At 44.6% G+C, this 13,068-nt stretch overlaps 1 protein-coding gene across 1 annotated transcript in view; it reads left to right on the top strand.

Moving 5' to 3' along the window:
• Positions 1-13,068, top strand: part of LOC138283610 (dynein axonemal heavy chain 11-like) — a 2,790,563-nt gene that overhangs the window by 2,433,000 nt on the left and 344,495 nt on the right. The window contains exon 70 of the mRNA XM_069221547.1: positions 1,270-1,392. Within this exon, the coding sequence (XP_069077648.1) occupies positions 1,270-1,392 (123 nt within the window). The remainder of the gene's footprint in view (positions 1-1,269; positions 1,393-13,068) is intronic.

Genomic DNA, 13,068 nt, shown 5'->3' with positions numbered 1-13,068 from the left:
TGGAAAGGTGTGTATACATATACCTCTAGGTGGTGAGAGTGTTTCTTACCTTGAGGACGTTTGACTATGACAGGTATGTAGGTGTGTGCGCATGACTTAAATGGTATGTATGTTTATATGTCAGGCAGGGGAACCTTCAGGCTGTAGAACTCAAGCAGGCAGGCAAATGTTTTTGCGCAGATTGATTTCAAGCAGCAAGACGTGTGTTCCATGAATGATGGATGTGTGACAGTAGTGGGCATGTTTGTTTTTGGAGAGTGTGTCTCAAGTGTGTGAGCTTGTGTTGGAGCTCTCTGGCACTCCACTTGGCTCCGTTTTCTGTAGAGGTCTTTACCATCTAGAACTGAACATTAGGAGTGCCATGAAAATGATTCTGCTCCACTTTCCACTTCATTAGAAACTGCCTCAAGCACATAGGACAGCGCAAGATGGGAAGATAAAAGGATAGAAGAAGATGGGAATGGCACAAAGCAAGAAGAGGTCGGAGAAGAAGAGAAATAAGAGTAGGAATGGCAGAAAATCAAAAGGTGGAGGGTAAAGAAAATAATAATCTTGCGATATAGCTGCCTTCCAGTAGTTCAAATACAGTACGCTCTCGGTATCAGCAAAGTCCTAGTGTTAAAATGGGTAAACCTAAAAAATGAATTGAAATATTTAGTTGTAAAATGTACTAATATCGTACACAAGAGATTAATACATTTAACCAAAGAAAACAAACCTGTCTGTAATCCTGTCTATAATGGATCAAAGATCTCACGTGATCTTCCTATGTTGCAAGACACATTACCGTAAGTGATTTAAAAATATGGATGATTGTATTGCTGCGATGAAATTAGTGCAATTTAAAGATTTGCCGTGTAGAAAAAGTGGTGGAAGACGAATTCTTGATTCCACCAACCTACAGGTGGGACAGCAGTTACTCACGTTTGTCTCAAATTGTTACACCTCTGTACCTCAAACATGAATTCAAAAAGCCGTGCTTCATTTGGTGAGACTGTAATTCAATTTCTGTGCCCAGTAGCCCTTGACCTCCCAAATGTGAAGATGATTTTTTAAAAAGTGGGCACACTTGTATGGGACAGTTAACTACTTTCCCATGAGCTATCAGACCACTGACTTGGGGTAAAAAGTGTTTAATTCCAGACAAGCTTAGTTGAATGCCAAACCATAAGTAGAAGTAAAAGGTCCTAACATCTGGCAGACCGAGAGGATTCCATTGTTAGATTTATTTCCTATTATAATGCTAAGTACGATATGTGTATTCTCTAGGTACGTTGATATCATAGAACAAGCAGTTGTGGTTGGAGATCCAGTTCTTATAGAAAACCTGGAAGAGACAATCGACCCCATCCTGGACCCATTGCTTGGGAGGCACACCCTCAAGAAAGGAAGGTAATTACCTGCTGTGTCGGTCTTTCTTTTACACTACTTATGCCACCACTGCACATACATGATCTAAGCTGGAGTGCCATCAGTACCACTCTGCAAAAGGACAGGTACATAGTGTGACATAATTGGGGTTTGAGTCTGCTTCTGGCTTTGTCAGGAAACTTTTGTGCTCGTGAGTTCTGGATTATATTGTAATTTGACTAAAATGATAAGCTTTTTTAATGAAAACTGTTTTCTGAAATTAGCATTTACACATGCATAACATTACCTCACGATGGTGTTATATTACACATGGGTAAATCCTACACCGGGGCATGGAATAGGCACTCCAAGTTGGGAGGCCCTGGTAAGTTTGGGAACACTCACATACTCTAGGGTTTGTGGATGTTCACCAAACGTTTTCCAGTCCATTCCTATTCTGAAATAACTGAAGATTGAGGACTTGATGTGCAAAAATGTTTCGTAAATGCAGTGATTGGCAAAATAAATGCTAGGTTTTTCGGGTGTACTAATCCCATTTTCAGATTTTGTAAACTTTAACTGAATCCTAAAATAGGATTGCAAATTAGTATGTTTTGCAAATGCAATGAAGTCATTTTACAAAAATAAACACTGCTCACAGGAATGTTCAAAATGCGCCATCTGTATTTTGCAACCAATGTACTTATGACTATGGCAGGAGCATAAAACTTTTTTATGGTCGCAAACATTGAATCTACTGTTTGTAACTGTAAAGCTTTTTCTTTGTATTTACAAACCCTATGTTAGGAGTCGGTAAAGAATTAAATAATTATCCCACGGGGATCCCTTCTCCTTTCTGAATTTACAAAAAAGCTTATTGGGGAGTAGGCTGTGGTCCAGAGGATCACTATCAACCTTCAATAAAAACGACTTTTAAAAAATTAAGCATTTTTTAAAATACAGTCTGTTTCCTCTAAGAAAAGTGGGCTGCATTAAAAATATTTTAAAAAGTTTACTTTATTTAAATACAGTCATAGAAATGTTGGTCTGCTGATCTAGCGGGACACTATATTTTTAATAGCATCCAAAAAGATTTAGCCGTTATTTGCAGCCTATCTCATTAATATTCATGAGGCAGGTCGGATTGTGTCCCACTTGAATAGGAATTTTGTGAACCAACCTATTAGAACATGGGACTCTTTGCAAAATTACACTCTGGTCGCAATTTGCAGCAAGTATTTTGCAACCAGTGTTGTGTTTATGAGGCCCTGAATCCCCTTCCAGGGTGAGAATAGGAAAGAGACTCCAGATACATTTCTAGATGGGTAGAGGGAAATGTAGCCTCCCTCAAGATAAATAACACAAAAGTGCAATTGCAATGGTATCTCAACATGTGCTTTGTCCACAACACAAAGGCCCCTGCATGGACAAAATTGCACTTTTTCAGGAATGTTACTGGATACCTGGGACTGTTTTAGGTCCCAGAAGAACCTTGAGAAGTCCTTTGAGAAGCTGTCTCTCATCATGAATGGCTTGGAGTCGCTGCTATGTTTGGTTCTTGTTGGAGTGAATTAGTATTAAGGGCAGATAAGTACCTTCACTTAGCAGTAGGCCATTAACCCCCACTAAGTTCAGTTACGTCTCAAAAAATTAAACCCAGTTCAACCCTTGGTAGCTTGGCAACAAGCAACAAGGCTTACCTTAGGAGACAAAGGGGGTCATTCTGACCCAGGTGGTAGGCGATAATGTGGCGGTAGTACCACCAACAGGCTGGCAGTACATACCGCCACATTATGACATTGGCGGGTTGGCTGCAGACAACCCCGCCAATTTACCACTCTGACTGCCATGACGGTAGCAACCGCCAGGCCGGACATAACAATCTCCAGCCCGGCTGCCGCAATTGTACCGGCAGCGGCATTTTGACCCTGCCTACCGCCATAGTTTTTGTGGCGTTACCATGGCGGTCGGCCCTACTAGTGACAGGGAATTCCTTCCTTGTCACTGGTAGGAGGCTCACCCGCCCACCCCAAACACTCCCCAGACACCCCACACCCTCCCTCCATCCACAATCCCCCCTTCCAATCCCCAAACCCCACCATTCACACACACTTGCAGACACGCACCATGCATACACACACTGGCATACACGCATTCATTTACGCATGCATCCATTCATTCTCACACACATCCGTACACATATTCACACTGACACGCAGACACGCATTCACATATCCATTCTTACACGCATTCTCACACATGCATACACCCACGCAAACAACACTACACACACAGTCGCATTCACGCACACACTCACACATTCATGCACTCAACCCCCCCCCACACACACACACACACACACTACACCTTACACCTCCCTCCCCTGTTGGAAGCCCAACTTACCTGCATCCAGGGAATTCTTCCGGCAGGGAACGGGATCGGGTGCTGCTACCGCCAGCAGCGCCTGCCAGCAGAACCCCGCCAGGCCGTATTATTTGTCATAATACGGCTGGAGGAGGTCTACTGGCATGGAGCTGCTGGTGGTAGCAGCGCCATCTTAACAACATCTGCCAGTATGGCCACAGCCGGATTTCTGCCCTTCTTGTGGTGAAAATCCAGCTGTGGTCATAATCTGGCAGACGGATGTTAGCCGCAGGGACGGTCTTTTGGCGGCCGTCACCACGGCGGTAGGTGGCATTTACCGCCATTGTTAAAATGAGGGCCAAAGTGTGTAAAGCATTCAAGCATCACAAAACAGTAATAAAATAAAACACAGGAACAGTTTAAAAATTCAAAACCAATTTCTAACAATAGGAGATATTTGTACCTTTAATTTGACCCCAAAACAAATAAAATCAGATAAGGAGAACCGGACATATGAATTTTTAAATAATTTATATTTTCTAGTGTATAGAAACAAAAAGTACTAATCTGGTCATCTGGTCTCACCTCGACCTGGGCAAAGTCAAAGTTTTGGGCAGACTGCAATGGAGCCCTGCTCAGCTACAGCAAGTGGGAGGCCTTGGTCAAAAATTTACTTTCGGACTTAGTCATTTTCTTGAAGATTTTCTTCAGCTGGACGCAGTCACCAATCCGATATGACCTCCCTGGAGCCCTCTTCGAATACACATCGCAGGAGACTTCGGTGAAGATTTCTACATTCAGACTTGGACGATGTTTTGGGACTAAAATCTTCGTCCAGGCCAAAGCCAAATCTTGATCCGACTTCCCTGGATCCCTCCTCGGATACACTGCGCGGGAAGTCCCAGTCAACTTTTTACCTTTGGACTTAGTCACTTTTTTGGAGCTTTTTCTCTCCGATGTCAGACGACCCTCAACAGCAAGCCGACTTTGAGTCGACGTCATCAGATTGCATTTCCAGGAGCCCCCTGTGACATCCTTGAAGTCTGGGGCTCCGGAGCTTTTCAGCAGGATGAACCTGCAAGTCAGGCCGGGTCGCGGTCGACATAAACCGGCTTGACTCTTGACGGCGTTCGGTCCCTTTATGGAGCTTTTTTCCAAACTTCTCAAAATTTCTGGATCTTCTTCCAGAAGGTCTCTGAAGGTCCTTTAGGAGTCCACAGCTCACCCCAAGGTTCCAGAAGCTTTGAGTTGCTCCTTGAGGGTTAGGACTCCAACTCCCAGAATGCACCTGGCTCAAACTCCAAAATGACCACTAGACAGTAGTAAGCCGGTCAGTTTCTTCAGAATTTGATGTAGGGGATCTGGTTAGCTATTTTTCACCTATAGCAAGCAGAGAGTCCCTTTGTGAACCTGTTCAAGCCAGGCAAAGTCTTTTTTGTGGTGAAGCCCAAGTGTGCTGCTGGTTCAGTCCTTTAGAGTGCAGTGTCCAGGTGCAGGTCAGGGATCCAGCAGGACAGTCCTTCTTCTTCTGATGTTCTTTCGTGTAGGGATCTGAGGTGTGGTTGCAGCTCTGCCATATTTATCCTTGCTCCTGGGGTGGAAAGCAGGAGGGCCCGATTGTCCAATCACAGGCAGGCTCCTTTCCCCTTTGATGACCACTTCCATGGAAGTGTGGCAAAAATCAATCCCAGGGAGCAACATTCTTCAAAAATCCAACATGGCGGACACTGATTTTTGGAGGTTAGATCTTGCTGAGCCCACCCACTGGTGTAGCTAAGAATCCAAAACACACCCCTCTTCTGCCCTCTACTTATCTAATCAAGAGGGCAACTAATTGTCTGTGGTTTCAGGAAATGGGGGAGGTCCTGAGCTGCTCCAAATGTCCTTTCCTGCCTTTGAAGACTAGTTTGGCTGCTCTCCCCCCATCTTGTTTCACCATCTGCTGAGACCGATCTCACTACAGTGCTGAAGATGGCAACTTTCAGGGAGAGTTTTGAAACTCTTTACCTGTACTAGTTATATTAAATCCACCAATGGCAAGTTATGGGATTTATTATAACAATTAATTTGATACCAAACTCAAGGCATCTGTGTCTTATGGGGACTTAGTTAATTAAAATAAAGTCTCCCCACGTTAGCCTGTGGAGGCTATTCTCTACAGTGAGCGAAAAACAAATTTGGCTATTTTACCTCACCAGGGCTTATAAAACAATTTTATAAGGTCCCTGCTTATAGTTACATGGCACCCAACCCTAGAGGCACATAGGGCACACCTTAGAGGTGACTTATATGTACAAATAAGGTAGTTTAAGACCTTAAAAGTACTTTTAATTCCAAAGTCGAATTTGCATATAACTTTAGTTTAAAAGCAGCCAGCAAGGCAGGTCTGCCTCCTTTACAATGACACTGGGCACCTCAACAGTGCACCTATGGGTGCACTACCTATGGGAGTCCCTAAATCTACATGCCCTACCATTTACTATGGACTTATAAGTAGGGTGCACTACCTATGGGAGTCCCTAAATCTACATGCCATACCATTTACTAGGGACTCATAAGTAGGGTGATGCTGCCACTTATAATTAGCCTAATTTGCATATCCACTTTACACAGAGCACTGGCCCTGAGACTGGTAAGCATTACCCAGCACACAGCCAAGAGTCAGTAACCACCAGTATCTGTCCAAAACTTTTGGGGGTGACTAGGGCAAAAAAGAGAACTTTCCTATAGTCCATGATTTCGCTTGTATCTCATTCCTCCTGGTTGCCCTGTGCCATGTTTGGACATGGTCAATCTGATGCCTGTTTTACTTCTTTTATAGTGAACATTTATATTAGGAGAAAACACAGACACAGGCCTTTGCTATTACTGTCCTTGGCTCTTCAAGTATCATACACAATACATGTATAGGCGCAGTGAATGATCAGATGGCTCATTGACAGTGGAAACTGTCTGCCTTTTTCTACAAGAAACTCATATTTTCCATCCCAGGATGTACCTGTTGACCCCAGTTATGAAGAAAATAATAGAAGTGTTCTTCCAATAGTCTATAGGGGACTTTGACTGCTTTTCTATAATGCATAAGGCATTTTTTCAAATTAAATTATGTTAAACTTTTACCTGGTTATACAGCACACAATATGTATTTCACTTTTAAGAGAACATATTGCATAAGTTGTTTGCTAACTGTGAAAAGATACATCAGTTTCAATCAGCCCCTGCAGCCCCACCTTATTACCCCACCCAAGACTAAGGCAACATCTTTTGAAATATTGCGTAGAATCATCTTGACCCCGGACATTCCCCTCCACTTCCTTCCTTTGCGACCCACCACCCACTTCCCCTAGTCAGCTCAAGAGAATATATCCAGCCCCCTCAAGTGCGGAGGGAGTAAGGAAGGGAGTTCTCTCCAGAAGGTGCCTGAGCAATGGTCCCCATATTCCATTCCACAGCAGCTGCAACCACTGTTCGATCGTAAAGGGTTTACTATTCCAGGCAAGTGCAATAGTTTGTCCTGTCCCCCCAACCACTGTTATGCTACAGACCAATTTGTTCTGGCCGTATGTGTGCATTTCTCTGGTTGAAGTCCCAGTAACTCATATGGACTCACAAAGCTCAAAATTATCTGGAGAGTGCTCGCTACTTCCTTCCAGAATGGTATGAGCTTACAGCATGCCCATCATGTATGAGGAGTGCTTCCTGTTATTCCACACCCCCTCCAGAAAAGGTTTGATGCATTAGGATACATCCTATGGTGAAATGACAATCATAGTTCAATTTCTAATACATTTATTTATTCCTCAAGCTGATAGAGATTATAATGGAGCTCTTGTTGCAGAGGTTCCCACACCTTCTGTCTAATTTATGTGTTAAACTATTTATCCCACCACCCTGTATGTGTCCATTTTTCTGTTTGGGTTGCTCCCTTTAGTTACTTAAATATGTTTTCAACTACCGTTCTTAAAGTAAAGAGCTTGTGTTTCAACTTTCCAAACAATTTTATTTGTTACAGCAGCATCTGTTGTCCCAGGTTCCATTACCCAGTGTCTCACCTGTACATCATTTTGTCTTTCTGTTTAATTTAGATTAAATGCAGTTTTGCAATAATTGATAATAGGATTGTATAGCTCTCTTCTCAAAAAAAGGTCAGATATTGTTCAACAACTGCCCTGTTTCCCATCCCTAAATGGGCCAATATTTAAGGCAGGTGTTAAAGTACCGCCAGAATACCGCTGCGCGGTCAAAAGACCGCCGCGGTTATTCTGAGTTTCCCGCTGGGCTGGCGGGCGACCGCCAGAAGGCCGCCCGCCAGCCCAGCAGGAAACCCCCTTCCATGAGGATGCCGGCTCCGAATGGAGCCGGCGGAGTGGAAGGGGTGCGACGGGTGCAGTTGCACCTGTCGCGATTTTCAGTGTTTGCTTGGCAGACACTGAAAATCTTGGTGGGGCCCTGTTAGGGGGCCCCGCGACACCTGTTACTGCCAGCCAGGTTCTGGCGGTCAAAACCGCCAGAGCCAGGCTGGCGGTAAGGGGGTCGGAATCCCCATGGCGGCGCTGCTTGCAGCGCCACCATGGAGGATTCCCTTGGGCAGCGGGAAACCGGCGGGACACCGCCGGTTTCCCGTATCTGACCGCGGCTGTACCGCCGCGGTCAGAATGCCCATGGGAGCACCGCCAGCCTGTTGGCGGTGCTCCCGCGGTCGTTGGCCCTGGCGGTCCATGACCGCCAGGGTCAGAATGACCCCCATTGTGTTTAAGTGCATGGATAGGGGAATTTTGTACATTTAAGTTTCTCAGAAATGGTATCCCGAATGGAGAGATTTGTGCCCCCTGATGTGGCTAGATATGCTTTTTTGGCCTCAATCAATCAATCAATCACTGTCTTGTATAGCGCAGTACTCACCCATAGCGTTTCAAGGCACTGAGGGGTAACCTCAGAGATCAGTCAAAGAGCCATGTCTTGGGGTCCTTCCTGAACTGAGGCAGTGATGGCGACTGTCTGAGGTGCGTTGGTAAGGTGTTCCAGCTTTTTGCTGCCAGGTATGAAAACTATATTCCTGCAGCCGAGGACTACTTTATTTGGAGTACACAGGCGAATGACTGTTGGGATGAGCAGAGGGGTCTGGGAGGGGCGTACCAGTTGATGTGGTTGTTGAGGTAGTTGGGTGTATCATCGTAGAGGGCTTTGTAGGCATGTATGAGGAGTATGAAGTTGATCCTCTTCTCGACAGTGAGCCAGTGGAGGTTCTTCAGGTGTTCTGTGATGTGTTCTTGGTGGGGGAGGTCTAGGACGAGTCTGGTGGTGGCGTTTTGGATCTGTAGTAGCTTGTTCAGGTTCTTCTTGGAGGTTCCCTCATAGAGGGCATTGCTGTAGTCAAGTTTGCTTGTGATAAGGGCATGTGTCATGGTTTTCCGACAGTCGGTTGGCATCCATCTGATGACCTTTTGTAGGAGTTGGAGGGTGTGGAAGCAGAAAGAGCACTGATACAGAATGTGAGCAGCTACTAGCAGCTGCTGTTGTGTTATGTTACATTTCATGCTAATTTCTTAGCTCATAACGCATCCTCAGGTCCCTTTTGGATGAAAGCATATCTTTTGTGCTGAGAAAATAGCTCTAAATGCTGGGTTACACTCCTCTCGTAATGACACACAATCTTGCAGAATTTTGCTGTAAATTTCCATAATTACACTAGAGCAAATCAGGCAAGTTACGCCCAGCCCTACTTATTTCAATTCAGACTTTTTATTGGCAGCTTTGTTTCTTCCTGACAAACCAGAGAGTCTAGGGTTTGGCGCTGGACATCTCTTAGATGGGGTAACTTAGTTTCATCTACGAGTTTATGTTGACTGCTTATCGTAAACTCACCTCTAGAGTAAAGATTAGTATAGCAATTGAGAAATGTTTATCCCCCTCTGTATGGAAGACATCCTCCATCTCCGTCCTTCTTTCCTTAACATATTCTCATTCTTGTTTCTCTTTTAACTGGTTTGCTAGGAGGGGGTCCAACTTTATTTTGTGCTGTATACAAAGCCCATTTGAGAAACAACATGGAAAGTTCAACCTCATTATTGTATGAAGCTTGGAGTTGGCGCCCCGGGAGCTAGTGAGCTCCTCTAGTTTGCTATTGAGGGCTTCTTCATATATACTCTGCTTTTCCTCTATATCCGCCTCTAGTGTTGAAGGCTTCTGTCTTTGTATTTCATGCAGATAGGCCATAAGGGAAATGCACTTTCCTTGTAAGATGACCTTTGTCGCATCCCACATTCCCACAGGGCTAACTTCATCAATTTCTTTAATTTGTTCTCCTAAAGTCTACCTTAGTAGATTGTCCTTAAGGAGTCTCAGATGCAGCCCCCAAGGTGTGGTGTGCCTGAACATTGATTCCAGATCTAGGTCAGCCATGACGTGTGATCAGAAAGTCCCATTGACCCTATTGTCTTTTCTTGAGTGAGTGCCGTTAGCGGGTTACTTACTAAGATTAAGTCTATGCAGGGATACGTATGGTGGACGTACAAAAAAAAGTATTCTCTTTTTAAGTATTTTGCCAGGTAATCCCCAGCTCTCTCAAACATGCCTTTATTTTTTTAGAGAATGCCCTTAATGCAGCCCACGCTCCTCCCCGTCTTGTGAGGGGTCCCACACCAAGTTAAAAATTCCTGTAAGGATGATATCTTCATTAGTCCAGTTCCCTAGTTAAGTGAGGACATTTTTCAGAAATTGGTCTTGTGCCATGTTAGGCGCATACACCAAAGCTTTGGTGAGTAGCCTTCATCTAATTTGGTCCAGTAACATATTATACCTGTCTCCCTTATCTATTTTGGCATCCTATAAAGTTCAAAGGAGTCCACGTTTTATGACGATGGAGACCCGATTATTTTTATGTTTCTCCTGTTCTGGTCCTGCCTTGTGAGATGCATTTCTTCAAGGCATTATAGTATCTGGTTGGAAAATTTTAATAGATCTTCATATTGCTCTGTTTTGACTGGCAAGTTGAAACCCTTCACCTTATATGTGAAAACCTTGATTATTGTTGACTCATATGTGGTGAGTGGAGTCATCTTATGTTGATGGGTCTGCCTCTTCTGACCATGGTGGTGAGCACCCCAGGTCAGTATCCCAGCCAGTCTCATTGTAGGTGTGTGAATGTGCCTTGTCAATTTGAACAAACGTAAGTAAACCGACCCTCCTGCAACCGGCCCCATCATTTTAGAAATTTGCTGCAAAGCAGTATCTAAACAAGACCTCTAAAGCCATCACAGATTATAACTATTTTGAATGTTGAATCCCTCTGTGGTTGTACTACACCGGGCCAGTCCTCGACAGACTGGAATCATCTTGCCCGGTGAAACTTGCAACTACTGTACTCCGTGAAAGCTGTGCTTTCAGACAACTAAAAGAGGTGCCTAGTTCTGTAAAACATATGCCTTGACACCCTGCCTGCCTTCTGCAAGCATGTGATAATATTAGCCCACCAAATGCCTTCAGGCCTCCCCGGGTCAATATGATGGCCTCCACTTCCCAATCCCAAATGAATCACGATATTTCAGTCTTATCTAATAAATCTCCTGTTCAGCACTTCAGGTAAAGCCATTGTAGTCTCAGTATTCCTTGTGTCTGTGGCCTTCTGTGCCAGCCAGCTGCTTCATGTTCTTTGTTGTTGCAGTTGTCCACTCATACTGCTTTTCATGGCCAAGGAGTATGTTCGTCCATCTGCACTCCCTTTTCTTTAGCTCTGTACGCCTCCAAAACCATCTTTATTATTTTTGCGGCTTCTTACCAGTTCATAACATAATGGGAGCTTACCACCACATTTTATGGTTGAGCATTTAATCTGGAGTTAGCTGGAATCACCAGAATCTAGCAGTGATGTGAAGAGGTCAGGCAAAAATGAGGCCACTCTGTATCCTACCCTTCCTTCCTCCAGGTTTCTGAATCTGATGTTTTCTCTGATTTCACTAATTTCCAGTCTTTGGCATGGGTGTTTTCAGCTGCCCCTCTAGGTCCCTCACCATCTTCATTGTTTTTAAATTGGCTGCCTCCAGCATGTCAATCTGACCTTAGACCTCCAGGATCCTGGACCCCAGAGCATCAAAGCCTTTGTGATGCCCTTCAAGCTTGGAGTCAAACAAATTTAAGCTTGAACTGCTTCGCTCAGTCTCCTTCCCCATGTTTATTATTGTTTGGTTTGTTAAAGGGGCAGGTCCACGGGTGTGATGAGCAGTGAGGGGAGTTCACTCTGCACTCTCCTCAGTGTGCATGTATGTTTGGCCAGTTGTCTCAGGCCGGCCAAACTCACATGTGCAGTAGGCTCACTCAAGCCCAGCAACAGAGTTGCCAGGCTGGAGAGAGCATGCACAGGCTCCCAATCTGCCTGGGAGCACACTGGCTGGGCACTCCCAGCCAATTCTACTCCGCAGGGCAGGCTGGGAGCCTGTGCCTGCAGCAACGGGAGAAAGAGGAGCAGCGCGGCAGATCAGGTACGTTTTTATTTTTTATTGTACCCCTCCTGCCCCCGGGCACCACACCCTCCCCGCCCGCCCCTCGTGAGCGAAGAGAGCCGCGACTGCACAAGGTGGTCATAGAAGCCACAGTTCATGACCACAACATGGCACGTGCCATACTTCAGAGTGGATTCTGGTAAAACACTTTTTAGATGATTCCCTGTTCCCGCCCACAATCCGTTTTCAGCTCCCACTATGCCCCAACTCAACTCCCTGTGATGTGAGATGCTCCTCCGCCCGCTGCTAGCGCGCAGTTTTAAAGCACAGTGGGCTTCAGCATTTTTTAACATCACACCTGGACTGCCCTGACAGTACACGTACTCACGTACTGTGGATACAGTATACGGTCATGAAAAAGTCTCACAGTTGCTCAGTCTTCAAACAGCAGCATTTGGAAAGACAATACAATACATTAGGAAAGATGTACAAAAATGAATAATCGCTTAATGAACAATTTCAGTGACTCGCAGATGGGGTTTTTCTAAAATAGCCAAAAATGATTTTGAACCCTTTATCATTCTGGTGATCAGCTTCGCCTATTTTACATGTACTTCAAAAAATAATGCTGATAGTGCTATCAAAGTAAGCCGAGAAGCCGAGGTTGACACACGTACTGGCATATCTATTAGCGGAAGTTTTGCAGTAACGAAGCGATCCACTATGCTAAAGGTTTATTAGGAAGCCAGACATTCTACTACTGTGCAAAGCACTTTCATGTTCTTATTTCACGGTTTTCAAGTATAGCCATACACTGATTAAAGGAACCACTACACTAAATATCACAATCTGAAAGTGGCTAATTCTATTTCTAATCATTATCAATTTAACAAGCTGAGAGCAGAAAAACATGCTA

Source organism: Pleurodeles waltl, chromosome 3_1 (genome assembly GCF_031143425.1).
Source record: "Pleurodeles waltl isolate 20211129_DDA chromosome 3_1, aPleWal1.hap1.20221129, whole genome shotgun sequence".
NCBI lineage: Eukaryota > Metazoa > Chordata > Amphibia > Caudata > Salamandridae > Pleurodeles > Pleurodeles waltl.
The sequence above is the reverse complement of the archived record's forward strand: the minus strand, read 5'-3'. Positions and strand labels throughout refer to the sequence as shown.